This window comes from Desmodus rotundus, chromosome 12 (genome assembly GCF_022682495.2).
Source record: "Desmodus rotundus isolate HL8 chromosome 12, HLdesRot8A.1, whole genome shotgun sequence".
NCBI lineage: Eukaryota > Metazoa > Chordata > Mammalia > Chiroptera > Phyllostomidae > Desmodus > Desmodus rotundus.
In genome coordinates, this window is record NC_071398.1 from 51,065,917 (window position 1) to 51,093,808 (window position 27,892).

General features: G+C 48.7%; 2 protein-coding genes across 8 annotated transcripts; one reads left to right on the top strand and one right to left on the bottom strand.

Moving 5' to 3' along the window:
- Positions 1 to 1,739: 1,739 nt before the first annotated feature.
- Positions 1,740 to 16,855, top strand: LOC112313490 (zinc finger protein 547). 6 transcript variants are annotated; one of them, XM_071219968.1, is made up of 8 exons: positions 1,740 to 1,982; positions 4,629 to 4,670; positions 6,823 to 6,951; positions 7,256 to 7,382; positions 8,433 to 8,620; positions 10,269 to 10,391; positions 11,924 to 11,998; positions 16,091 to 16,855. In XM_071219968.1, the coding sequence occupies exons 1-7, from the start codon at positions 1,968 to 1,970 to the stop codon at positions 11,984 to 11,986; spliced, it is 687 nt and encodes a 228-aa protein (XP_071076069.1). In that variant the 5' UTR covers positions 1,740 to 1,967; the 3' UTR covers positions 11,987 to 11,998; positions 16,091 to 16,855. The 6 variants fall into 6 exon arrangements, 3 of the variants coding, with proteins under 3 accessions (XP_071076069.1, XP_071076068.1, XP_053772274.1); XR_011650656.1 differs by having other exon boundaries at positions 8,433 to 10,391; XM_071219967.1 differs by lacking the exon at positions 16,091 to 16,855 and having other exon boundaries at positions 11,924 to 13,825.
- Positions 16,856 to 20,199: 3,344 nt separating this feature from the next.
- On the bottom strand, positions 20,200 to 27,882 carry ZNF772 (zinc finger protein 772). 2 transcript variants are annotated; one of them, XM_045203931.2, is made up of 5 exons: positions 27,655 to 27,882; positions 27,055 to 27,094; positions 25,214 to 25,340; positions 24,619 to 24,726; positions 20,200 to 23,993 (listed from the first exon to the last, which is right to left on the bottom strand). In XM_045203931.2, the coding sequence occupies exons 3-5, from the start codon at positions 25,245 to 25,247 to the stop codon at positions 22,888 to 22,890; spliced, it is 1,248 nt and encodes a 415-aa protein (XP_045059866.1). In that variant the 5' UTR covers positions 25,248 to 25,340; positions 27,055 to 27,094; positions 27,655 to 27,882; the 3' UTR covers positions 20,200 to 22,887. The 2 variants fall into 2 exon arrangements, with proteins under 2 accessions (XP_045059866.1, XP_045059865.1); XM_045203930.2 differs by lacking the exon at positions 27,055 to 27,094.
- Between the last annotated feature and the right edge of the window lie 10 nt (positions 27,883 to 27,892).

The window sequence follows — 27,892 nt, forward strand, 5'->3', positions numbered from 1 at the left end:
CCCCCCAACCCCATCCTCCCCATTCACCCGATCTTGCCTGGAGTGACTTGTTTGTTTGTTTGTTTCCCCTATGAAAAAAGTCCTCAAAGGGAAACGATTTGCCAATATGGAAGAGGTGAAACAAAAAATGGCAAAAGCACTAAAAGGCATCAAAATTGACAAGTTGAAAAGCTGTTTTGAGCAGTGGAAAAAAAGTCTTGATAGGTGTGTTGCATTGAATGGAGAGTACTTGAAAAGGTGACTGAGTTTAAACATGTAAATACACAATTTTTTTGTAAATTCCATATTTTGGGTCCCCCTTGTATATATTTAGTAGATAGAGAAAAATATACCATGATAATGCTAATCATGCTTTCTAAAAGAAAGCAGGGATACAGGGGTGCATTGTGTAATGATGCAAGGGTAAATTCTCTACAATTTCTTTCAGAAGACTGAAGCACAGGGAATACTTCCCAACTCATTCTTTGAGGCCAGCATTGCCTTAATATGAAAAATAAGATAAAGACATTATAAGAAGAAAAAAAATTACAGATCAATATATTTCCTAAACATGGGTACAGAAATCTTCAAAACAATATTACCTTATTGCATCCAACAGTGTATAAAAAGAGAGGGAGGAGGGGGCAGAGACACATCGATCTGTTGTTCTACTTATTTATGCATTTACTGGTTGATTCTTGTATGTGCCCTGACCAGGGATCAAACCTGCAACCTTGGGATATTGGGAGGATGTTCTTACCAACTAAGCTACCCAGCCAGAGCCAGACCTCACTGAAATCTTAACTTTCCCCCATCTGTAACGGATATGTTTCTCTAGAACTGTTTTGCCAATTTCTTTGGATAACCATTAATATTAACTTTCTGTAACCTCCTTTTCACAAGATTTTGTCAGAGATGATTTCAGCTCTGTGGGCACTCACTGTTGATGCAATTTCATTTGAAACGTTGAACCACTTCCGAGCAAGGCGATGAGATCACGGGAACACCACACCTTTATCTCAGGGGTAGAGGCCCCTTAGCACCTGTGTTTCAAAGGCTAGAACAGTGCGCACTATCTTGTCAGGAAAGGGCATGTAGTAAGTAGCTCTCCTTTTCAGATTTTCAAAAGAAATGGAAAATATCTCAGATATGGAGTAATATGATCTAAATGAAGAAAAAATTTAAGAATATTCCAATAAAAGTATTGCTCTGTAGGTAGGAACGCAATCACAATCTGGCCGAAGAGATACCCCTCCTCCAACTTCACAACCTGCTCTGCCTGGGGGTTCTTTTCCTTCTTGTCTCTGAACGAGATTATTGAAGATAATTAAACAAACCCCAAAACTTTAGCCGACAGTTATGAGTGGACGCCGAGTGCCGTTATGGTGTAGCGTGTCCCTTCAGTTGTGTAGCCTTTGGCAATGTGCAGTGCGTCATAGAATCTGTAACAACAAATGTCTATTTTTGACACTTGTGCTAGACTGCACGCCCAAGGAAATCTAGGTCTGTCCCATTTAAGAGCCACAAAGCTTCGTTGTGTTCTTGCAGACCCAGAACTCCACTTCCCAGAGTCCCCTCACGCGGTCCGTTGGTCTCCATCCTGAAACTGAAGCAACAGCCGCAGCCACAGTAGGAGTGAACGGGAGAACTACATTACCCAGAAGGCTCTGCGGCAACCGAAGACGAGGAGCAGAGCCAATGAGAGCTTAGTATGGAGCCGTTTACCTGCGTACGCGCATTGGAGGCGGGGCTTCCTGCCGCATCCCTTCGGCATTCCTTCGTTCTAGGTATGCTGCTCAGGTTCTTCTCCTTTTCCTTGGGCGTCGGAGTTCTGGCGCGGGGCGGAGGAGGTAAAACTGGCGGAGAGACGTTGTCCCCGCCGCACGGAGGCGGCTGGGAGGACTGACTGAACCTGTTGGCGACAGCGGCCCCCTGTTCCCGACCCGTCGCCCTTGCTCTTCTTGCATGCCAGTGGCTGGGCCGCGCGAATGAGCCCGACTGAGGTGGGTGCTGCGTCCACAGACTTCCCCGCCCGTCTCCCACCTCCGAGTCGGAGCCGGTTGGAGGGGCGCCCTCGGGTCCCTGGGTGTCCGCGGTGTGAGGAGGGGACAGTGTTCTCTCAGGGGCGTTAGAGCGCTGGGGAACCGACGTCTCTGTCCAGGGGCGACGAGTGTCGCCTCGAGGGAAGACCCGAGCGGCTGGAATTCCTGAAAGGTTAGGATGATGTGATTTCTAAGAAATAGGTATTTGGGCGCTCAGGTTACCAAAATGTGTGTTCCATACTTGGTCTGGTCACAGCTCTCCAAACCCTGGGAATTTCCCAGGGGTTGAGATTAGGAGAGGTATCTTTTGTTTTGGGAATGGATGACTTTTGGAAAGAACTAGCCTGTGATTGGAGGGTTGAAATTTTCATCCCACACTCTGACTTCACGGCAGGGAGAGGGGCTGGAGGTCAAATCAATCGCTTCTGGCTGTAATTGAATCCGTCCTGTCTATGGAGTGAACCCTCCAAAAATTCCCTGAAGGACGGGGGTTCAGAGAGCTTATGGATTGGGGAACACGTGTAGATTTGGGGAGACTGGCACCTGGAAAGAGCGTGGAAACTCGGTGCTGACTCCTCACTCCTCACATCTTGCCCTATGCATCGCTTCCATCTGTTCCTGAGTTATGTCCTTTTACAACGAACTGTCAACTTAATAAGTACTGTTACATGTTTCTTTGAGTCCTGTGAGCAGTCCTAGCAAATTAAGGAGGGGATCTTGGGAACCTTTGATTTACAGCCCATGGATCAGAAGTATAGGTAACAACCTGGGCTTGTGACTGGCGTCTGAATTGAGTTGCCAAGGAGGGGGGACGTTGGAACCTCCAATCTGTAACCGGTTGGTCAGAAATGCAGATACAGCCTGGGCTTTCAACTGGCATTTCGTGGTTAATGGGGGGGCAGGCAATCTTGTAGGACTGAGCCCTACACCTGTGGAATCTGGAGCTGTCTAGGTAAAATTGAGTTGAATATTTGGACACCCTTCTGACAATTGCTTGGTGTTATGTGGAAAGCCACCTCCCTTAATATTGGAATTGAGTCTAGGAACCTAATTTAGGAACATATCCAGATTTGAAGTTTAAAGCTGTTAAGAAGTGATTGGGAAATGGAGGTGGGGAAATGGGTAAGGAGGACCCAGCAGTAGACTTCAGGAGGATTGTGGGAGGGCTGCGCCAGAGGGGTGTCAGTAGAGGAGGGATGTGACAAGAGTTTGTATGGGTCATAAAGACAGAGCCAGCAGGGTTTTCTGCTGCATCACGTGCTTGTGAGCAAAAGTAAGGAGTGAAGGGCCATCCCAGGTTTTTTACCTGATTATTGAAGGAATGGAGGTGAGGAAGTTAGTGCAGTGAACAGGAGTCAGGGAGAAGATTGGGAGTTGTATTTGGACATGTGCTGTGAGGAGTCTCGACCTGACTCTGAGATGTCAGAACATGGAGGCATCACTTGGGTAGATAGATGTACAGAAATGCCTGGGGTCCCGGGAAGTGGTTGGGCTGGAGCTTCCGAAAGGGTGGAGGGTGTGGACTGGTCCAGGCCATAGCCTAGTGACCATATGGAAGAAGGAGAGACTTATGGTTATCCCAGATGAGCTCTGTGGTCAGGGAGGGAGGCAGGCCTGAGACTGGAGGGCAGGATGCAGAGGTGGCTGTGCACCCCTGATGCCTGTTCAGAGAGGAGCGGTCCAGTGGTCCAAGTGTAGGATAATTCTGGCCTGTGTTTGCAGGAAGGGAGGTTCAGATGAGGTAAGGGGCTGCCCCAGGTTGGAGGCTGAGGTGTGGGTTGGTATAGATTCTCCCCACTGCAGGCTGAGCAGACCCTCAAGACTACTTCCTGTAGAACATGACAGAGGTCACCTGGGATAGTGGATCAGCAGGATCCCAGACCAGGGCACCTCCTCTAGTGCTCAGAGCATGGGAGTGATCCACCGTTCAGTCAAGGGCTTCCTGCATGCTCCCTTCAGAGGATTACATTGCAGGCAGGCCTGGTTGTTGAAAGGGGTAGTACGCTCAGTGCCTCCATGCAACTCATTAACTGAAGAATACATAAAAATTACTGATTTAAATACTGATGAACTAACATTCCTCTAAATATGTACACAGGTAGGCAATTAGAAACTGAACATATTGGATTAGTTAAATTTATCCAAACACTTCATAATTGGTCTGAATGTTAACTCACCTTTAAGTATTTGTTTATGATGTAGGAGTTTTATGTATCACATCCTCTAAAAACTCTAAAAAGTGGGAAAAATATGTGCCTAAATTTCAAAACCCAGCCACTTCATTTGCAGTGAAAACATCCAAAACCATTGATCATGGGACAGTGCAGCTGATACATAGTGTGTACTCCTTATGTTCAATATCACTATCTGCCCTTTGCGTTGAAACCATTCCAGTGCCCGTTTTACAGATGAATGCACTGAGGTTTACAGAAGTCTGTTCTCCAGGGTCACTCAGCTGATAAGAGGCAGCACTGATTTCTGAGGAGCTGAGCTCAGACCATCAGGCTCAGACCACTTTGCTCCACAACAGGGCAGGAGTGGTGGTCCAGCTCAGCTTGTAGGATCCTACCATGGTTACCCATCTCTCATGGCCTCCTCTTCCCACAGGGCCCCGTGGCAGTGGCAGAAATGCTTATGGACCCTGCACAGGTGAGTGGAGGGTGTATCAGGCTCCCACCCACCCTAATTATCACCCTCATGGTTTAGGTGCCCCAGCATAGGGAACAGTGATATTGAGACTCCACCTATCCTCCTCCCTCTCTGGGGCCTGAAAACCCTGTGGTTCCACATAGCCAAGGTCCTAAACTCAGTCCTGGGTTATATGGCTCTGTTCCATTTCAGACACTGTAAGATGTGATATGCATCCTGGGCACAGGATCTAGAATGTTTAAATGCCAGCAGTTGAGCCCTGGCCAGGTAGCTCAGTTGGTTAGAGCATCATACGCTGTTTCCTTCTCTCTTTCTCTCTCTCAAATCAATAAATTAAAAAAAAAGAACTTAACAAATGCTGGCAGATGCAACTTAGCTGGGACGTTTAGGGAATTGCAAATTCTTGTTCTTGGAATAGGGAGTGGGGTGGCAAGAGGTTGAGGTATGCAGGGACCAGGCCTAGAATGACAGCCAATCATTCCAGGCCTCCAGTCTGAGGACTGTTGGAACTAGGGCAGGTGTGGAGCAGGGGAGGGATGTGATCTGACCCAAGTTTTAACAGGCTCGCCATGGCTTCAGAGTTGGAGGATAGAAGTGGGGGCGAGGGTAGGGTGACTGCCTCAGGACAGGCGAGTGCTGGTGTTGGCTGGGCAGGAGTGGTTGGCTTTTGAATGTGTTACACAGAGCTGCCGCATTTCCTGCTGTGGAGAGTGAGTGGGAGTGGGGAGTCAGGGCCAGCCCCAAGGTTTCTGGCCTTGCTTGGGAGAATGGGTGTTCTCTCAGTTAGGAAGTGGGAAGTTAGCAGTAGAAGGAATTTTCAAAGGGAAGATGAGGAATCAGGTTTTGGGCACGTCATGAGTGTTCTGGAGGCTCCGAGGGGACAGATCTGAGGTTCAGAGGAGGCACTCAGGCTGGAGACAGTGCAGTACAGTGGTTGGCGTGTGCGCCCCAGTGGAGCTGTGGCTCAGACTTCAGAGCGGCGTCCTTCTGTTATTGTGGTAATGCCAGTAGGGACATGGGAGGGAGGGACAGGCCAGATCCACATCTCAGGTGGTCGGTCACCCGGATGGGGTGGTGGGTGCCACAGACATAGGAACCAGAGTGGCTGTAGGGGGGTGTGCCCGTGAGGGAGGGTGGGGGGTCAGAAAGCCTTCTGAGAGGACAGTGGACCTGAGATGGATGCCAAGGCATCTCCATGAAGGTCAGTTGTCAATGAGGCCGGTGCAGAACAGGGCTCATTACCCCTCTGGGGACTCAGCAGGGTTTTGTGGTGACCCTTGCCTGGATTGTCTCATGCAGGCTGGTAGTTAGTTAAGGGGAAATCTCGCTGGTCTGGTGCCCTGGGTGGAGAGGGTCCAGGTAGCTGTGAGACAGCATGCGCAGTGGGAGTGGGCGAGAGCCAGGCACCTTGAAGTGCTCACATAGGTTTCTGCAGCTGAGTAGAAGTGAGAGACAGGGCTGGGGGAGGCCTTCCCTGGGGGCTTGGTGCTCTCTGGTTCTAGGGGACTTGGTGTTCAGGGCAGGACCAGAGCGGATTAGGATGCTGGATGCTCTGCCTGGATTCCACATGCATATGGGTGTGTTGGAAGGCCAGAGGAAGGCCTGTGGTTGGGCTGGGAGAGTCTCTGGGGTTGCCACCTTGGAGGAGTAGGAGTCACGACAGAGGGAAGGAGAGAAGTGAGTCCCAAGACTGATGTGCAGGTGAGGGGAGTGTGAAGGGCTGTTGCCTGGCCCTGGCCGCTCACAGGAGAAGGATGAGTCTGAGTTTGGTTGTCTGGGGGGCATGATCTGGGACACCCCAGGGAAACTGGCTGGCAGGAGAGGGGTTGGGGACCCACATTCCAGGCCAGAGCCTAGCTGGCGCTTTTCTGCCACCTCCCCCACATGTGTTCTGCTCTGTGCTGTACCCAGTGATCAGTGGCCATGGACAGAGAGCAGGTACTGGTGCCACCACACCTGGTAACTCTCCCACACTGGGAAGTTGGGGCGGGAGGAGGATGTGTGGGAAAGGGAAAGGACTGGAGATTCCAGAGAGAGACGTGAATGAGTTATTGTACCAATGGGGTTTTTATTTGTGGATATGAATGAGTAAATGACAATATGGAGAGGCCAATATCATTGAAAGAGATCTTTATTCCTTATATTTCCCTAGTGTACAGTGAACTCTACACCACCCAGGGCCACGTTAGGGAGCACCAGATTTGATCAGGAGGCAGGAACAAGGGAAAACCTCAGCCAGAGCATTTCCAAGGGTTTCCTTGGAAAAGATGAGAAAAGTAAGGTGAGTAGTTTAGGGTTACCTAGTATGGAGAGTTCTCATAGATCTTACAGCTTAGGGGCTGTCTCTAGTGGTCTGAGACCTCTCATTGGACTGCTTTTGGGAATATTGGAAATATTCACTGGCCGTGTGTGAGTGAGCTAAGGAGCTGGTTCACACAATGGGCTCTGAATCACAGGGGTGATATAAACAAATTTGACCATTAGTTTAATCTGTAATTAATGGATGGTAAATAGATAAATACAGAATCCACAAAAACACAGTGAAAAGAAGCTGCTCGTGAACCAAAGTGTCTCCATTTTCACAGGGCCGTGTGGTACTTGAGGATGTGGCCATACACTTCTCCCAGGAGGAGTGGGGGCTCCTGGATGAGGCTCAGAGACATCTGTACCACAGTGTGATGCTGGAGAACTTGGCACTGTTGTCTTCCATAGGTGAGGCCCTCACATCCACCCCAGGGTCCTGGGCTGGACTCACTTCTTGTCCTTTCCAGGGGCAGCTCGGTCCTTCCCACCATAAGACTGGATACTGCTTCCTCTCCCAGTTTGCTGGCACATGTGTTGTTGATGTCAGGGCTGGGCTGTGTGCACTGTCCCCACTTCCAATGTGGTCACTACTTGTGGATGGAGACCACTGGTTCTGAAAGACCCTACTATGAACTACTCATGATTTTAGAGTGTGGGGTGTCTTGAGTTGGATCACTCTGGGCCATGCTGGCCACCCCTTTTCCCTGTGTTTCACCTAGGTGGGCCTGTTACAAGTCCCATGTCAGTGCTTACTCTGAGGAAGGAGGAGGGTCCCAGCTGCCTGTCGGGGTGGACAGCACTCTATTAGTGGCAACAAGGAATGACTGTGGTGCTTGGGAGCTAGGAAAGGGCGTGTTGTCAGAGCTGGGTCTGAATCACACTGGGCACCAGGCCTCCGCCCACCCTTGTGGGATACCCGGGATAGAACCCACATGCATTCTACCTTTTCCTTCGTCATTTCTAATCTTCCGGGCCCCAGCTTCCATGAATTTTGTGGCCTCCACCTTTCACCTGTTCCCTTCCACTACTCCCTTTGCAGTGCTCTCGACATTTGATCTACACTTAAGGCGCAATGACATCTGCACATGTCCTTAAATAGTCCTGGAACACTGACTACTGTGTCCAATCAGACATGTCTGGGTCTGAACACAACCCACTACACAGTGCTCACCAGTCACCAGCAGCCATGCCATTGTTTAAAGCCCTTGGCAGAGCAATGACCTGCACACCCTGCAACTCCCTCCCACCCTGTCCCTTCCTTGTGTTTTTCCCCATGATCAGGGCACCCCCATTGTGAGCTCCCAGGCCAGCTCTGCACAGCAAGCTTCCTCCCACTGTGTCTAGACCCCCTTGCCTGTCAGCAGTCCCTTATTCCTGGGTGTCTGACACACATTTCTGATGAGCTGCCCCCTCCCACCAAAGTCATCATGCACTTCCCCGGCATTTGTCTGCTTACAGGTTGTTGGCCTGGAGCCCAGGAGGAGGAGGTCCCTTTGGGGCAAGGTGATTCTGTGAGAGTGTCACAGGTCCAGACCCCAAATCAAGATCCATGTACCCAGAAGTCTCATTCTTGGGAGATGTGTGGCCCAGTCTTGAAAGACATGTTGCATCTGGATAAACAGGATGGAACGCACCCTCAGCAAGAGGTGAACACACACGTGGCCAGTCTTTCCAGGTGCTGTAAGGAGCGACACAGAAAGAAAGTGTCTGGATGGGTTGAGCGGAGGCCTTCATTTGTAAACAACTGCATTGTTCACCCTGCAGAGAAGACCTTGCCATGCGGGGAGGGTGGGAAGAACTCTCAGGCCAGCTCTGGCCTTTCCCTGCACGAGTCCCCTCACAGTGCAGGGAAGCCACATAACACTGAGGACAGGGAGACTCTGGAAAGTGGGCACAATGGCTACAAGTGTGACGAATGTGGAAAAGCCTTTAGCCACAAACACTTATGTGTTGAGCACCAGAAAGTGCACACTGAAACAAGGCTCAGTGAGCTCTTCAACTGTGGGGGACTCTTCAGTCAAAGGTCTGGCTTAACTGAACACCAGAGAGTTCACAGCATGCCAGTGCGTTATGAGTGCAGCCAGTGTGGAAAGCACGTTAAAGACAGTTCCACGCTCATTATTCATCAGAGAATTCACACTGGAGAAAAGCCATATCAGTGCAGTGAATGTGGGAAATCCTTTAGGTACAGCTTTACACTCAAAAGACATCAGAGAGTTCACACCAGAGAAAGGCCATATGTGTGCAGTGTATGTGGGAAGTCTTTCGTGGACATCTCCACGCTCATTATTCACCAGAGAGTTCACACTCGGGGAAGGCGTTTTGAGTGCAGCAAATGTGGGAAGTTCTTCAGGTACCGCTTCACACTTGAGAGACATCAGAAAGCTCACAGCGGAGAAAGGCCTTACGAGTGCAGCGAGTGTGGGAAACTCTTTAGGCACAACTCAAATCACATCAGACATCGGAGAAACCACACTGGGGAGAAGCGTTATGAGTGCCCCGTATGTGGCAGACTCTTCAGCCAAAACTCCCATCTCATTCGGCACCAGAATGTTCACACCAGAGAAAAAACTTACGGATGTAGTGAGTGTGGGAAATTCTTTATGGACAGCTCCACGCTCATTATTCATCAGAGAGTTCACACTGGAGAGAAGCCTTATGAGTGTGGTGAATGTGGTAAAGTCTTTAGATACAACTCCAGCCTCATTAAACATCGGAGGATTCACACGGGGGAAAAGCCCTATAAGTGCCGCAACTGTGGCAGAGGCTTTAGGCAGAACTCCCACCTTGTACGGCACCAAGAAGTTCACAGCAAAGAGTACTGCGAACCAGAAATGACTTCACAGTAATGTCTGCTGTGATTTAGCACTGGAAGTACTGCTATGCAGTTGTGTTTTTTTCAATCATGTCTTAAATACTTGTAAGTTAAAATTTGCAGTTTTAATCATATTTAAGGGTAAGGTTCAGTAGTAATAATACATTCGTGTTACTGTGCAACAAACAACCAGAAGTCTTTTTATTTTATAAAACTGAAACTATAGCTGTGAAGCAACAACTCATTCCCCCCTCCCTTATCCCCTGAACATTTTACTTTCTGCCTGTGAGTTTGACCACTGTGAATACCATATATAAAAACTGTAAAGTTTTCCTCCTTTTGTAACTTATTTCTCTCAGCATAATGTCCTCAAGGTTCATCTGTGTAACATGTGTCAGAATTTCCTTTTAGGTGAATTATATTCCATTTAATGTATATGCCACTTTTTCCGTATCCATTCATCCATCGGTGAACACCAGTGGCTCCCGCTCTTGGTGATTGTGAATAATGCTGTAATTATGATTGCACAACTACTGCTTCGAACCCTGCTTTCGAGATGCTTTCCAGGTGTGCGCCCAGAAGTGGACTTGTTGGATCACATGGTAATTCGCTTTTTAATATTTTTCAGGAACTGAGGGGCTGCGTTTCTTAGTAGCTGCACCATTATTTAACATCCACACCAACAATGCTTAAGGGTTCCAGTTTCTTTACACCCTCACCAACAGTTTTTATTTTCTTGTTTTAGTTTTTATGGCACTATCCTAAGGAACATGAGGTGGTATTTAACTGTGGTTCCAATTTGCATTTCCTTGAGGATGAATGATGTTGAGCATCTTTTCATCTGCTTGTTGGCTGTTTGTATATGTTCTTTGGGAAAGTTTATTCAAATTTTTGCCCACATTTTTATTTTTATTTTTTAATTTTTCTAAAGATTTTATTTTTAGACAGAGGGGAAGGAAGGAAGCAAGAGAGGGAGAGAAACATCAATGTGTGGTTGCCTCTCATGCACCCCCCACTGGGGATCTGGCCTACAACCGAGGCATGTGCCCTGACTGGGCATCGAACTGGCAACACTTTGGTTCACAGGCTGGTGCTCAATCCACTGAGCCACACCAGCCAGGGCAAATTTTTGCCCACTTTTTAATCAGGTTTTTTTGTTATTTAGATGTAGGAGTTCTTATTTTAATTTACTGATTTTCTTTTTAAATGTTTCTTACTTTTTTTTAACTTTTCAGCTACAGTTTGCATTCAGTACCATTCCATACCAGTTTCAGATATAAAGCAAAGTGGCCAGAAAACCATGCACTGTACAGAGTGGTCACTCCACTGCCCCCAAAACACGCCCGGCCCCATACCCCATCATCTCCACATTATTGACTACATTCAACGTAGGAGTTCTTTACATATTCTGGGTGCTGATTTCTTATTAGGTACATGACTTGCAAATATATTTCCCATTCTGAGGGTTGCCTTTTCACTATGTTCATTTATTCCTTTTTCACACAGAAATTTTACATCTTAGCATCATCCAATTTATTTTTATTCTCTGTGCCTTTGGTGTCATGTCTAATAAATTATTGCTAGATCCAGTGCCATGAAGCTTTTTCCATGTTTTCTTTTCTTTTTTTTTTTTTAGTATTTATTTTTAGAGAGAGGAGAGGGGAGGGAGAAAGAGAGGAAGAGAAACATCAGTGTGTGGTTGCCTCTCGCGTGCCCCTAACTGGGGACCTGACCCGCAACCCAGCCATGTGCCCAGACCAGGAATTGAACCAGCAACCCTTTGGTTCACAGGCTGGCACTCAATCCACTGAGCCACACCAGCCAGGACCCTATGTTTTCTTTTAAGAGTATTATACTTTTAAAGTATTTAACATTTAGGTATTTGATTCATTTTGAGTTCATTTTTTTTGCTTCGTGGATGGTAAGGGTGCAGGTGCATCCCTTTGCATGTGGATATCCAGTTTTCCCAATACCATCTGCTGAAAAGCTTCACTTCCCATTGAATGGTCTTTGTACCCTTGTCAAATTCTGAGCTTATGTGTGGGGGTTTGTTTCTGGATTCTTCATTCTAAATGTATGTCTTTATGTCAATACCACAGCATTTTGATAAATTCTTTTTTTAATTTTTAAATAGTGGTTTGACCCAGATTTGAAGCGCTGGCAAGCGGACTGTCAGTTCCCCTTCCAGAGCAGCTGATTAAAGAGCCAGGTATGTGGGGAGCTTTTTGGGAACTGTGTTTTGCACTTTCAAACCTGCCGGGGGCCCTTGGCTAGAGTTCTGCCACTGCCAGTATCTGTCATAGAAGCTGTCCTGCCTCTTGTAGCTAACAGGGAGCCTCTGTGTATTGCCTTGTCCTCTGAAATGCTCAGGGAGCGCGGACTGCTGTGCTCTCTCACTCTATCTGGGGCATTTAGCAGGCACTCGAGCCCCTGTGGTGAGGCCTCGTGCCCTCACCCCAGCTGGTTTAGGTGTGGACATCAGCCAGCTGTGGACTAGAGGACTTAGCTGGCCTCAGCCGGCAGGCTCCAGAGATTTTCCTTTTTCAGGGCATACTGTTTCATAAGTGTTTTCTAGTTACTGTGTCCCCCTACACAGAAACTCCCCACTCACCCCACTGGCTTTTTTAATAATAAAGGTCTTATTGGTTAAGTTGCATGTAACTTCTTGGGCTTCTGTGTGCTGCCCTGTGGGTATGAACAGAGCTGCACTCTGCCAGGAGGAAAGGAGTGGGTTTTGCTGGGCCCTGCACTTCGTTTTGGAGGGCACGGGGAATAAAGAACAGCTCTCAGTCCAGCTTTAGCTCCATTTTTGTTGCTACACAGTGTCTGGGGAAAATCACAGGAGTTTGCCCTGCATTTGGTGCCCTGGATACAAAGATTATTTTTGGTTCTGCAGTCAGCTGGAGGATGAGGCAGTGGCCTGGATGATCTTCATCACATTTGCCAGCAACCCATGTTGGGTCATTTGCACTCGGAGGATGTGCCATATTCCCAGGATTGCTGAGGGATAGTGCTCTCCCCTGACCTAACTGGGAGCCTGTGTCCTAAAGTCAAAAGTCATGTAGTTACGTGTGCGTGGACATAAGACTCTCAAGGCCCAGAGTGGGACCTCTTCTATACAGAAACTGGCTGGATGAGTAGGAAGTGGGGAGGCTGCAGTAAACTAGAGTGGATGAGCCCCCCTAAAGGAGCATCCCTTTGTGTCCCAGCAACTGGCTGTGTGGGGTGAGGGTGTACCGAAGCCCTCAGGGTCCTCAGGCCTGAGCTTGTCCTGGAGCCAGAGCACTGCCAGAGCTACTGATCCAGAGGTTTTATGGATTCCTGCAGCCTCCCTGGGCGTTTCCCTCAAACCAGAGCTGTACACTGAAGCAAACTAACTCCAAAAGGTACAGAACCTATCAAATAGGTAAATTGTCATGGAATTGGGGGAATTGGTTCTTCTCCCTTTGGCTTTCCTGACATAAAGCTGTTCAGTGTAGGAAACTGGAGTAAGCTAAAGAACCTAAGTTCAGTTACACATGAAGTGGTTATCAGTAAAAAATTATGAACCATCTACCTCCCACACAAGCTTCCACCAAAGCATCTTTTAGATTTTATATTTTGTATTTGAATACTTTTCCTAATAGTGTCTTGGCAGTGTATGTGTGCTATAAAAATTCTTAAGACATTTTTAAAAATTGTTTTTTTATTGTGGTAAAATACACATAGCATTAGAAAATCTGGCCACATTTCATCGCCACCACTGCTGACCCCGGTCAGAGCCACCGCCCCACTCACCTTGACTCTAGTACTCGTTTTCTAAATGGTCTCCAGGCTTCTTCATTTCTCAGCACAACAGTCATCATAATTTACTAACAAAGTAGACAGGGTCTGTTCTGTTCAATATTTTTTTTCACAGCTCCCCAATTCACACTTCGAGCAAAAGGAAAACTCTTGGCCTGACTGGTGTGGCTCAGTTGGTTGAGCCTCATCCCACAGAATGAAAGGTCACTGGTTTGATTCCTGGTCAGGGCACATGCCTTGGTTATGGGCTGAGTACCCAGTTGGGGCACGTGCAAGAAGCAACCGATCGATGTTTCTTTCCCTCTCTAAAATAAATACAATTTTTTAAAAAACAGTCTTTATCTGGGGCCTTGGACCATATGCCAGACAGTCTGTACTGATAATGGAGAACCTTTGACCTCTGGAGAAGCTAGACACAGTCAGCTAACACAAGTGCTCCTTGTCTGTGTGACAAACTTGAGGGGTGGAAAAAAAACAACAAGGCTTGGTGGCTTCCCTGGTTAGCATTGGCGGCCCACTTAAGCTCTGTCCTGTGACTCCACTGGAAGCCAGCACGCAGTATCTCCCGGACTCAGCCCTATGTGTCATCTTCCTTTGCTCACCAGCAGCATTTCATAGGGATTAAAAACAAGAGGTCACTGGTAGGGATGCAGTCTTTGGAGGCTCTAGGGTTGAATCTTTGTCCTCAAAGTCCAGGACTGAAGACCTGGTGGACATCTTGGGGGACATTAATCAGCTTACTCCATTACAGGCGGGCAGGGGTTAATCCTCAGTTGTCTTTGTGCTCTTGTAACTTGTAGGCGCGCCCTGTAAGTCTCCTTAACCTGCAGCTATAGGACTGCTTGTTCTTATCCTTAACGTCTGTGGAAGTTAGAATTTGCCACATTCCAGATTTTGCTTATTGGATCTCTAGTCTAATACTCTTTAACATGCTGACCATTGTTGGAGAAATAAAACAATCTCCAAAATCTCCACAAAGGTAGAAGAGAAAGAAAATTTTTATTACTGAATTGTAGCACAAAACTAGAACGTGATGCACGTCAGAGATAACCCAGCACAGATTGTAAACAGGTGGAGCTACAGCCCCCTTACAAGTTCTCAAGATAAACAAATTTGGTTTCAGAGTGAGAGGGGACTTTTAATTTTTCCTTTTAATCCAAAGGAATAACGGAATGTAATCTCTGTAAACACTAAGGCAGTCTTTCCGGTGTTTACTCCGGGCCTTTTTTGAGGGGTGTTTCTTGGGATTCATTTATTGTGATTTTAGATACTGTGTTTGGCTTATTGGCATGTTATTCCTGTGGGTACCTAACGCCAAGAAGGCCTCCTAGTGGCTAACTGGGCTCAAATCTGAAAGCGCATTCTAGCAGCCATTTCTACAAAGGGGGCCTCTAATGCTAACTGCATTTCGGGGAGAAGCCAGCCTTGTAAAGGAATTTCTGGAATTGTACTTCAATCGACAGGTCTGAGACTTTTCCTGTCCAACCAGGAGCTGGCAGCTATATCCTTCCTCATTAGCATAATCACTCCAACCAATCAGAGCACTTCCATTTTGACCAATCAAACTAAGGACAGAATCCTTATTTACATGAGGATGGACCAATTAGAGATCAGGGGCAGGGACCTCTACTGTCAGCTCCCCTCTAGCTTGAGCGCTGCACTTTTCCTGAAGGCTACGTGTCCCCAAGTGGAACTGAAACACTAAAGATATCTGTAGCTGGAGCAGACGGGCTGCCTCCCTGCTATGTCGTAATTGAGCTGTTTGCACCCCCAAAATGCGCATTCCTCTTGGTGTTGAATTGGCACCAATGACGGACTTTGGTTGCCTTTCGAAACTTCTGTGGCCCTAAATACTGCAAGTCGCCGTCTGTCCAACAGGTGGCGGCACCGAGTCGGTACTCCAGTCTGTACATCCAATGGCCCTCTGCTAGAGTTGGGGTGGAGGGGTCAGTGTGCAGGGGTGCAACAGGTGACAGACACACCGCCACACACCCTAGGGGCTACTCAGACTGAGCGTCGCCTTGGGAAGTACCTTGAAATTGTCAACACATAATTCGAGTTTTATCGGTGGGTCCTCCTGCGGGAACACCCGGTTGAGTGGCTCCTGGGAGCTAGTAAAGTACCAGACTCCTGCCTGGTACAGCCTGGTGATACAGCCCCGCCCCTCCACCACCAGCGACCAGGGGTTCCCGTTCCCACCTCTTAGAAGACAGGAGCACCAGGTGGCCCTCTCCCAGTTACAAGACGGTGGTGAGGAGGGGCAAGGGGTGGGGGAAGAGTCTGTGGGAGAAGGGCGGGGTATCCTCACTCACCGCGGGCCTAGCCGCCCCGGGAACCTGGGCGCTGGTTACCCAGATGTTGATGACAAACGGGCAGCACAGCGACGCCTCCACGCTGACTACTGTGCGCAGCACCGCGCAGGACGCAAACCTCAGCTCTGCGACTGTGGTGGGCCCGCTCCCCCTACGTGGGGCAGGCTTCTCAAGTCCAAATCTTTCCTGTCCCTCCCAACAACCAGGGCCCGGGCCCCTCACCAGAGGATGGCACTACAGCGGGAAGCCAGCGGGAAGCACCAGATTGGCCTGAGGCGTGGAAAGTGTGGAAAGACGCGAGAGGGCCGGCGGCCCATGTGAGCCTTGGATATAAGGGACCTAGGAGCCTAATCCTGGGGACTCGGGAAAGGGGTCCCACGCAAAGCGCATCGGGAGACGCACAGAGGGCGCAGGAGAATCAGCTACCAGAATCAACCAGCGCCCAAGTCGCAGGTCGGGGCGCAGCCCTCGACCCTAGACCCTCACTGATAGAGGTGGGGAGGTGCTGGGGGCTGTGGGGACGCAGGGGTGGCCCCCGCACCCGCGCTTCCTCCGGCTCAGTCTTCTCTTCCGACCGAGGGAATGCACTCCACAGGTGAGCGGCCCGTGGATCAATCGGGCCGCAGCTGCCCCTCTTTAGAGATCCTCCCGTCGGTTCACACGTTTGGCTCGGAACAATTCGCACTTGCGCGCCGCCACAGCCCAACAGCAGCACAGGAAGTGATGCTAACCCCGCGCAGGTGGCTGGAAAGGCAGGAAAGAGCTTAGAAAACCTCAGGCTCAAGTCACTTACTGGGACACACTCGACTCTCCCAGAAGCCACAGCACACGGTGGCTCCCCCACACTCATTCCACGACACCAGGACACCAACTGGCCTTGATGCACATCTCACGGGGCTCAGCCTGCTGCCCCCCGTCTCTCCCACCCACGCTGATCCTGAGCACTTGAAGGTTGGCATGAAGCTCCAAGAGTCTGGTAGGTGTTTTTAAATGTTAGAACATTGACATTTTATTTCATTTTATCTATTTTATTGATTATGCTATTACAGTTGTCCCATTTTTGCCTCCCTTTTATTCCCCTCGACCTGTACCTGCCCCCTACCCCCAGTTTTCCTCCACCTTAGTTCATGTTCTTGGGTCATATATGTAAGTTCTTTAGCTGCCCTCCCATTCAAAATGATAGCTTTACTGGGTGGAGCAATCTTGGGTGTAGGTCCTTGTTTTTCATGACTTTGAATCCTTTCCATCCCCTTCTTGCCTGAAAGGTTTCTTTTGAGAAATCAGCCAATAGTCTTATGGGAACTCCCTTGTAGGTAACTCTCTCCTTTTCTCTTGCTGCTTTTAAGATTCTCTCCTTATCTTTAATCTTGGGAAATGTAATTATGATGTGCCTTGGTGTGTGCTTCCTTGGGTCCAACTTCTTTGGGTCTCTGAGCTTCCTGGACTTCCTGGAAGTCTATTATTTTTGCCAGATTGGGAAAGTTCTCCAGTACATTTTCAAATAAGTTTTTAATGTCTTGCTGTTCCTCTCCTCCTTCTGGCACCCCTATGATTCGGATGTTGGGACATTTAAAGTTGTCCTGGAGGTTCGTAAACCTCTCTTCATTTTTTGAATTATTGTTTCTTCATTCTGTTCTGGCTGACTGTTTATATCTTCCTTCTGCTCCAAACCATTGATGTGAGTCCTGATTTCCTTCCCTTCACTGTTGGTTCCCTGTACATTTGCCTTCATTTCACTTTGCATAGTTTTCACTTCTTCCTCTCTTTTGCGACCATACTTAACCATTTCTGTGAGCAACCTACCAGTGTTTTGAACTCTCCATCTGATAGGTTAGCTATCTCTTCATAGCTTAGTTCTATTTTTGGAGCTCTGATCCTGTTCTTTCATTTCAGTCATATGTTTTTGTCTTGGCTCACCTGTTATGTAGTAAAGAGCAGAGCCTTAGGTATTCTCTGGGGCAATACCTAAGTTGCTGCCTCCTGGCGCTGTATGTGGGGGAGGGGTCCAACAGGGAACAATGAGTCTTGCTGGGCTCAGGCTACACTGGCTTTTAGTCACTTCCCCTGCTACCCACAAGCAAATTGGGCCCTTCTGGTGCTGATTCCCAGGGAGGTGGGTTTGTGTATGCTCTAGGACCCTGTGGGTGTCTCCAACGAACTCTCCTGTGAGGCTGGTTTTTCCCACCGCCACAAAACCTCCACAGGTTTTTACAGTTATAGGTTTTAGGGCTTTACTTCTGGCGCTGGACCCTAGGTTGCATGGTCTGTCTTGCTCCCCAGTTGTTCCTCCTGGTTTACCCGCATGTAAATATGAGACTGCCTGGTTCACCAGCCACTGCAGCCTCCTTCCGTCTGCTAGCCGACTCCTTGCCGCATCCTCTCTGCCCCAGCTGCCCATCTCTGCCCTTCCTATTGATCTGGGTGAATGTTTCTTCTTTAACTCCTTGGTTGTCAGACTTCCATACAGTTCAATTTTCTGGAAGTTCTGGTTATTTTTTGTTTTTAATTTTTTTGTTGTCCTTTTGGTTCTGCCAGGAGGCAAAGTGTATCTACCTGTGCCTCCATCTTGACTGCTGGGGATCCAGACAGGTAGGGACGATTCTTGCCCACAGCAGGGCTGCTTTGGGGCCTGGACAGGAGGGCTCATGCAGGAGGGGCCCTCAGAAAAGGCCTCATGTGCAGTCAGGTCAACGGCAAAACATCACTGGGATTCAACCCACAAACGAAAGAGCCTCAGCACAGCGTCCGCTATTGGGCTCCTGCCTACTCGTCATGTCTGCTCCAGGTCACATCTCAGGGAAGCCCCCAAGTGAAGTGGCCAGGCCTGCACTCTTCAGTGGCATCACAAGATGAAAAGGAAAACACCGCAGTGTGGATGGGGTTGGGAAGGCCCCCTTGGTGTAGGTCCGGGAAACACCTGGCAGAGAGGGCTGCACACATGCGCAAGACAGTTCCATCAGTGGCTATGGTGCCAAAGAGAAGCAGCTGGGGTGTGGGACACCAAGGTCACCTCAACTGCTACAGGCCTTACAGGGCTTCACCCTTCTGTCACAGAGGTGCCTGCTCTTGGTGCCAGGGTTGTATCAGCTTGTCCTGCCCACGGGGCCCTAGCAATGCTCGGGATTAGCATTTTCCTTAAGAAAATCAGCCAAGAGAACTACAAACCTGCAAAGCGGCAGTTTTCAAAGATGCAGGCACCCCCATCCCCCAGTCTCTGGCTTCACCCTCACGCTGGCTTCTGCCCACGGGCACAAAAAAGAGTGCTTGCACTGTAGAGTCCTGCAAGGTGTCACCCTCCCCTCCCCCACACACTGAGTGGGTCCCGCACAGATGCTGCAGCAGTGGCCAGAGCGGGTCAAATAGGAACCATGTGCCCACTTGACACTGAGCACCTGTGGGGCGACCTGGAGCCTCCATGAGCTCTGCAGAGAGCCTGGGGAAGGGTGACCTCCCCACTGTGGGGAGACACAGCTGAGGGCGAGTGAGTGGCTGCTGCGTCAGGGGACCTTGGCTCCTCCTCCCTTGAAGCCAATTACAGAAGAGAGATGTTAGCCAGGTCCGCACCCTTGCCTCCCACACACTATCCCTAGGCAGAAAGGAGAGGAGGGGCTACAGGCAGAGCACCATACTACGAACGTCCATCTCTGGTTTGGCACTGTTTAGGTGTGGGGAGCGATCATTAGAGGAAGCTTCAAAGAGAGCCCAGGGAGGACAGCAACCTGGCCTGTCCTCCCACGGTTGTTGATCTCTCCTGCAAAAAGGCATCCCTCTGCAGGAAACCAACCACCGTGGGAGAGAACACTTTACACGCAACAGAGAGGCTGTGGTGGTGGGGTTGCCACAACCATACCCGGTGTCTGTGGTGGGGAGTGCACAAGGTGAGGACCACACTGTCCTTGGATGCCCAGTGACCCAGACACACGAGTCAGGTGCAAAGAATCAAGCAAGAACAGAGCTGTGCATCACGTCCTGTTCAAGCAGAGTCCTGCACATCCACAAGAGGGCCATTCTCTTTGTCTACAGTCACCAAGGGCTGTGTCCACCTATCTGGCAGCAGGAAAAGACCAATTTCAGGTGAAAAAATTACTGTGCCTGACAATGGGGCCAATCCACAGATAACAGCAGCCTCGATTAACTGTGGCCTAACACCCTTCCCAACACACCACTGCAGCCACCATAGAGTTTCTGGGAACCATGTGGTCAATCCTGGGTGGAGTGTGGTGAACGAGACACGACCTGCCCCACGATGGTGAGGTGCTAATTTGTCGATGTCTCAAACAATGTGAACAACCCACTAAGGTTTGTGATTTCATTATCATCCACTTCTGTCTAGTCTTCATGTATGTGGTCACAAAAAAGTTTAAAAAGTAACAAATAATTTTAATAGAAAAAAGCTTATAGAACAAGGATATAAAAACATTTTTGTACAGCTATACAATGTTTGTGCTTGAAGCTGTTATTACAAGAATTGGAGAGCATTTGAAACTAAGTTTAAAAAGTAAAAAAGTTAGTGAGCAAAGATTATTATTGAAGTAATCAAAGTATGTAAAAATAAACTTAGTGTAGCCTAACTATACAGTGTATCAAGTCTGTAGTCACGTATGGTAATGTCCTGGGCCTTCAAGTCACTCACTACTCACTCACTGACTCACCCAGACCGACTTCCTGTCCTGCAAACTCCATTCATGGTAAGTGCCCCATACAGTGCACCATTTTTTTTTTAACTGTACCTTTTCTGTTTAGATACATGAATAGTTACCATTGTTAAAATTGCCTACAGTACTTTGGCATAGTAACATGCTGTGCAGGCTTGTAGCCTAGGAGCAATTGGCTGTACCATACAGCGTAGGTATGCAGTAGGCTAGACTACCTAGGTTTCTGTAAGTGCCTCCATGATGTTCACCTAATGATGAAATCAAGGTGAAGTGCATGACTGTAAAATCCAACAATACATAAAAATAATACCAAGAATAAAAATAATATCAATTATTAAATTGGTATTAAATAATTGAATAATAATTCAATTATTATTCAATTTAATAATTGAATAATAATTCAATTATTAATACCAATTATTTATGTATTGGTATTATTAAAAATAATACCAATACATAAAAAAATACATAAAAAATTATTACCAAGTGGGATCTGCCTCACAAACATGAAAAGTTAGTTTACCTTTTGAAAATCAATGTAATTCATCATTAAAGACAAAAAGGTAAATAAAATTAAAAATAACTATAATTATGGTCACCAGTGCCCAAGAAATGCACCCCCCAAATCCTACCTCCTGTATTTTCACTGTTTTGGAGCCTCCTTCCATCTTGTAGCAGAATTAGTCTGTGTCAGCCAGAGGTCATGTCATAAATGATGGCACATCACTTTCAAGTTAAGGTTATAATACATACTGTGGTTTCATTATTGTATGAGTCTTCCTGGATTGCTTGCTTTGGAATTGCTTCCCCCAAATGGAATACTTTCAACAAATATGTGGATGAAAAAGAATAAACTACTGACACACAAAAACATTGATAAATCACAACATAATCATGCAGAGTCAAGGAAGTCAGATATGTAAGTAACTATTAAATTGGTCTATATACAGCATATATAAAATTGGAGGAAACACAAGCAAATCTAGTGACAGAAGAGGAGTGGTTGCCTGGGGATGGGTCAGCAGGTGAGGGATTATAACGGGAATCAGGAAACTTGGTTTCACAAGTGCAAATATTGGACCTTATGAAACTGTGCACTATAAATAGGTACAATTTATTGTAGAAAATGTTTGATTTCTCTGAGAGTGACCACAGCCACTGGAGAGACACAAATATGGGAGCCCTGAGAATCTCCGTAAGCCCTCATACCAATGCCGTAGTGGAGGGAATGTTTGTGGATACACCTTTAGAAGTTACATCCCCTAGGTTTGCTGCAGTCCCCCAATTCCCTATTAACCAGTGTCTCTGTACCAATTGTGATTCCTACCTAGTCTTTTAGGGGATAGTGATATTTGCCTACTGAATATTAGATTTCAGGGCTGTTGGTAAGCCCAAGGGGGTCAGGTTCTCCTCAAGAGGGCAAGAAAATATGTAACATCCCCTGGGAACAAGGGACCCAATGCATGGTGTTCCTAAACCCACCAGCGGTTGCCACAACAAATGCCCACCATTCAAAGTCTCACAGGTAATCTTGGCACTCAAGACACAAGGTTAGGCCCACACAGACCAGTGTCCTTCCCTAGGCGGCCTTGGGCAGCAGTGCAACTTAGGTGGAAATTAGAATGAGAGCCACTGTGTCTGCTGTTGAGCTCATGACACTGACAGCACTTCCTAAAGCTGTCCATCCCTTCATGTTGGCTGAGCCTGCTTGCTTCTGCCCTCCACCCAGCCCACAGGGTAAACTGAACCTCCAAGATTAAAGGTGGTTTAAAAACTAAGGCATTTGCTGTAACACCAGTATACTGGGGCAGGCATTTCCAAGTTAGGGGACTTGGAGGACAGACAAACCCACCATGAGTGCCATGTGACCCCAATAAAGTCCACAAAAACCGGAAACCTGCTCTGCAATTGGCCAGCAAACAAAACTTGCATCCTCCTGGCTGAAACTGGGCCATGTCCATGCTTAAACAAGCCGGGGCAGGGTGGGGGGGGGGGGGGACAGGAAGGACTAGGATCAATGGGCACAGGATGCTGAGGATTCCCTGCAGGAAAAGGAGCAGCACAGGTATGCCTAACAGAGCTTGTTGGGGTGATACTTGCACAATGTGGGACCCTGCCATTGCATAGAGGGATGGCTTCTTTCAGAGACACTGGCAGGGGTCCTGGGCAAGTGACAAAGTGCAATATTGCTCCAGAAAGCTTCCCATGGAAGAGGCCCTCAGAAGAATCTCCCTGGGATGGGTGTTCAGATGGACGGGGTTCAAATTCCAGCTGATGGCTACTCTCAAAGTCATAGAGCTTCTTCTCACTGGTGAACAAGAAGATGACTTATCCTACTATCCTATGGCCTATGGCCTTTCTCCCGTGTGAACTTTCCAGTGTCGGATGAGGGAAGCCCTTTGCCTGAAGGCTTTCCCACATTCACTGCACTTATACGGCCTTTCTCCAGTGTGAATCCTATGGTGCTGAACAAGCACATGTTTGTGGCTAAAGGCTTTCCCACACTCACTGCACTCATAGGGCTTTTCACCATTGTGGACCCTCTGGTGTGCAATAAGGTCAGAACTTTGACTAAAGAATTTCCCACAGGATATGCACTCATAAGGCCTTGTGCCGGTGTGAACGCTCCAGTGTTTAATGAGTCTGTATTTGTGACCAAAGTACTTCCCGCATTCGCTGCACTCGTAAGGCCTTTCTCCAGTGTGGATGCTCTCATGCTGAACAAGTGTGGATTTGTGGCTGTAGGCTTTCCCACACTCGCTGCATTTGTAAGGCCTTGCTCCAGTGTGAACTCTCTGGTGTACAATAAGGTTGGAGCTGTGATTAAACACTTTCCCACATACGCCACACTCATAGGGCATTTCTCCAGTGTGGATTCGCTGGTGCTGAGCAAGTATGGGTTTGCGGCTGAAGGTTTTCCCACACTCGCTGCACTCATATGGCCTCTCTCCAGTGTGGACTCTCTGGTGCTGGACAAGAGAGTCTTTGCGGTTAAAGGTTTTTCCACATTCGCTGCACTCATAATGCCTTTGTCCAGTGTGTGGCTTCCACTGGCTGCAAGGGGTGTGGTGCCGGAAAATGCCTGAGTTAGTTGAGAAGTCCTTACAACTCTCCACAGTCATGAAGGGTATTTCCAATGGCTGGACAGGGCAGCTGTTCACAAGAAAGTCCTGGCCCTCGTCTCTTTTGAAGGGTTTCTCTCCACTATGCTGTTTCTGGTGGTTAAGGTCTGCATTGAACCAGAATTTTTTCCCACCTGGTTTCTGCCCAGGGTGTGTGTCTTGGTGCTCATCTAAGCGCAAAATGTTTTTCAAGACTGGGCTACATTTCTCATAGGGGTAGGCTTCTTTCTGGGTAGAAGGGCCTGCCTCAGGAGTCATGGCCTGTGATGCTCCTTCTGTAGAGACGCTCTGCTTAAACATTATCTTCTCATCCTCCATTTCACGCCAAGAACCTAAAGGCAGACAAATGCTGGTGAACTTCAACAGGTGGGAGGGGGCAGTCTCGTTACAAACATGGGTCTAACAGAACGAAGAGCAAGGACATAGGACAAGAATCCGAGCTCAATTTGAGAGAAAGGCTGCTACATAGCAGTTGGCATCTAAAAGTCATGGAAGGGAAGGTGCTTTGACTGGTGGAGAACACAAATATCAGGTAGAGCCCAGGAAAGCCAGGGTCTCCAATGAAGTCATCCACAGATTTCAGTGAGGCCTCGGCTGCTGTGGACAGGTGAGAGTTGTGCAGAAGGCCGTGTCCCCTGAAGAGGTGCAGTCAAATTGCTGGTATTGAAGGATGATTTGGGGCTTGTGCACATCTGACACATTAAGTACAGGCCAACGTTGAAGAGCACTGCAGAGGGAGCAGTGGGGAGGAACAGGGGAGTTGTGGAGGCAGAGGTCGGGAACAGGCAGAGGCCAAAGGGCAAAGCAGAAAAGGCAAATATATGGGAAAGAGAAATGCAATGTGGCTAGTGGTCTTGACTCTAAAACAACTGTGGGCACAGAGAGGTTAGGGAATGACTAAGACCCAGCCTTGACATGACACCTTCCCCCGCTCCCACTCACGAGGGTTACGCTCACCCTGAGCCTCTCTGGTCATGGCTGTAGTCATGTGTGTCCAGTCTGATAGCCAGGATTCATTGCACAGCTCCAGTGGAACCACCCCACGGGACATGGAAGATGCATATCCTAAGGAAAAGATAGGACAGGCAAGTGGGCAGCATGGGTCTGGATGGCCCAACCTTCAACCAAGAGAAATGATATAAAAATAACCTCAGGAATAGTCCAGTGGTACTAATGACCGACCATACTGGTCCCTGCAATTTCTGCCACAGGCGGGCCATCACAAATGTCAGCTAGAGGAAGGGAGCAGAACCTGGGGCATAGGGGTGCCATGGGCCCGGACAGAGGCACCTAGTTGGGGCAAGGACAAGATGGATATGATCCACTGAGTGACAGTAAGATCCCTCACTTCTGGGCCAGCTACGCAAGCCTTCAAGCAGCAGGCACGTGGATTGCTCTGGACTCAGAGGTGGCATTCACAATACCTACTCCAGAGCACTGAGGAGGGGAGGCAGTGCCCATGTCTCTGGTACAGGAAAAGGCCGGGATCACCCTGGAAAATGGGAAGGGCAGAGCCTGCTCCAGGACCCTGGGGTGGGTGTGAGGGCCTTACCCAGTGAGGCCGTGAGTGCCAAGTTCTCCAGCATCACATTGCGGTATAGGAGCCTCTGAGCCTCATCAAGGAGCCCCCACTCCTCCTGGGAGAAGTGCACGAACACATCCTCGAAGGTCACCTGCCCCTGGCAACATGAGGAGAACCAAGTACATGAGTGGCCTATCTCCTAAAGATACCCATCGTGCCCCTACCTACATTCCTTCCTACCTGACTCCTCAACTCAGAGGAAATATTGGGACTGAGTGCCACAGGATCCCCATGCTGTCTCACGGTCCCTGTGATCACTGTGTCCACCCACAGCAAGGTGGGCAGAAAGGCACCATCTAAGTTCTGGTATATAGCAGCCCCCCCTCCCTGGCCACAATACCTACCACAGCAGCCAATTCTCCTGAGGCTGCTGAGAGCATGCTCACCTTTCTCCCTTAAGCCCCGATACCAGGGCCCAGGGGCCATCAGTTACACTCGCTTCCACCCGCACATCACTCTTTTGGATCATTCTGTCTCACAAGTCTGGTCCCCACCATCCAGTGAATGGCCCTCCTGGCTCACTGACTGCACTACCATTGTGATGTGTAGACTGTCCCTTCTAAGCCCATCTCTATGCCATCATCTGTTTTTTGAACATTCCATCCTGAACTCCACAGAACTCCCGTCCTGCGCATCCAGTTCACTCAACACCTCCATGCAGTGTTCTCTGGAACATCTTAGCCCCTTCACATGGTCACAAATAAACTTCTGATATCCACATTGAGTTATTTCTACCACTGACTTGTCCATCTCAGCTGATGGTGCATCTACCCTTCCAGCTGATAAGGCCTAAAACCTGGGGATTATCTCTCTCACACACACATCATACCTGGTCCACTGTGACCAGGTGGCTCAGTTGGTTGGAGCATCATGCTGTGCACCAAAGGGTTTTTGGTTTGATCCCCTGGTCAGGGCGTGTATGGAGGAAACCAACAGATGTTTCTCTCTCATATTAATGTTTCTTTTTCTCCCTCTTCCTCTCTAACAATCAATGAGCATATCCTCAGGTGGGGATTTAAAAAAATTATCTGACCCAACCACTTCTACCATCTACACAGCCACCCCTCTAGCCCATCCATTCTTACCACTCACCTAGAATATTAAAGCAGCCTCCTCCGTGGTCTGCACTGTAACTCCCTGAACCCTCCTCCCCTTACACAGTCTGTTTGCCACGGTACATCCAGAGGGAGCCTGTTAAAATCTGGATCTGATCAACTTCCTCCTACACCACCCTCAGAACAGAACTCCTGCCCACCTGCTCTTGATTCCTACTGGACATGATGGAGACACACAGTTTTGGGGGTTTTTTAATTTTAAAAAATTTTTTAATCCTCACCCAAGAATGTTTTTTTATTATTTTTTTTATTTTAGAGAGAAACAGGAATGGAGAGAAAGGAACATTGATGTGAAAGAGAAACATCAAAAGTTGCCTCCCATACAAGTGCCAACTGGGGATTGAACTTGGAACCTTTTGGTGCATGGAACAATGCTCCAAATGACTCAGCTACCCGGCCAGGCCTGACACTTGTAGTTTCTTGAAAACTCCAGTCTCAGTCTCACCTCCAAGTACTTGCACACGCTGGTTCCTGTGCCTGGAACAACCTTCCAAACCTTATTCCAATGGTTACCAGAAATGGGAACCCTTCCATATAAGCTCAGGCCTGTACTCAGAACCCTGGGCTTGGGCTTTCTCCAGGGTCTTCAAACTCAAGAGCTGGGAGCATACAAGTTAAGTGTTCTATGATATCATAATCCTGGAGACTATGTGGGTGGGGGTGGGATCCATGAGAGCACCCACATCCTCCCCTCACCTGTAATAGGGTCCACAATTACTTCTGAGTTCATGGGAACCTGTGGGAAGAGCCTGTGAGAGAAAAGCAACCACAAAGGAGTCTCCAAGGCTCATGCCTGCCCTGCCACTAACACCCAGAGGTGATTGTCAATCCTCTGTGCTCAGTCTTCAGGCCTACCCAACGGCTATGACCTCGGATTAGGCCTCCACCTTCCTGTGCCTCGCTGTCCTCATCATCTTCCCACCCTCCACTCCAAGTCTGTTCTCCCCTGAGCAGCCGATGGTATACTTATAAAACCCTCAGATCGTGTTCCTCTGTTCAGAACCTTCCAAGGCTCCCATCACCCTCAGAATGAAGACAAAACTGCTCAAGCGCCTATTGCAGACGTAGCTCCTCCTCACGTTCTCTGATCCCATCAGACAGCCCCCCGTCCTCCTCCCGGTGCTCCGGCTGCGTAGCAGCTCCAGGACTTCCATGTCCCATCATACTGGCTGTCAGAACTAGGACGCCTCCACGAGCGGCCCGCCCCCCTCCCCCGGTCCATACTGGACAGCCCTCATTCGAGGCTGTAGGATTCAAGGAGAGAGGCAGGGGAGGACCCGGGGGCGCAACACCCACCTGCGCCAGGCTCACCAGGGCAGCCTTCGCCATCGGAACCTGTGGATGGAAGAAGGCGGGGGAGGAGAGAGGATAACTGGCGGGAGACAAGTGCGAGGAACCGGGCTCGGCAGCCAGGGTGAGGCACCACAGCAGAGCCACAAGCTCGCCTCTGTCCAGGGAAGGCCCGCCTCCTCTCCTGTCACTTGGGTCTCAGAGTGCGGTCTGGAGACTGACGAGGTGGACTAATCCAAAACCA

What these genes read in the sequence shown, in the direction of transcription:
- LOC112313490 (XM_053916299.1), top strand. An exon ending in TGCTTATGGACCCTGCACAG is followed by an intron (nt 4,671 to 6,822) that starts GTGAGTGGAGGG and finishes ATATTTCCCTAG; the next exon opens with TGTACAGTGAACTCTACACC. An exon ending in GGCACTGTTGTCTTCCATAG is followed by an intron (nt 7,383 to 8,432) that starts GTGAGGCCCTCA and finishes GTCTGCTTACAG; the next exon opens with GTTGTTGGCCTGGAGCCCAG.
- ZNF772 (XM_045203930.2), bottom strand. Translation starts at nt 27,687, where the DNA reads ATGGCGAAGGCTGCCCTGGTGAGCCTGGCGCAG. An exon ending in GGCACTCACGGCCTCACTGG is followed by an intron (nt 24,727 to 25,213) that starts GTAAGGCCCTCA and finishes TCTTTTCCTTAG; the next exon opens with GATATGCATCTTCCATGTCC. An exon ending in CATGACCAGAGAGGCTCAGG is followed by an intron (nt 23,994 to 24,618) that starts GTGAGCGTAACC and finishes GTCTGCCTTTAG; the next exon opens with GTTCTTGGCGTGAAATGGAG.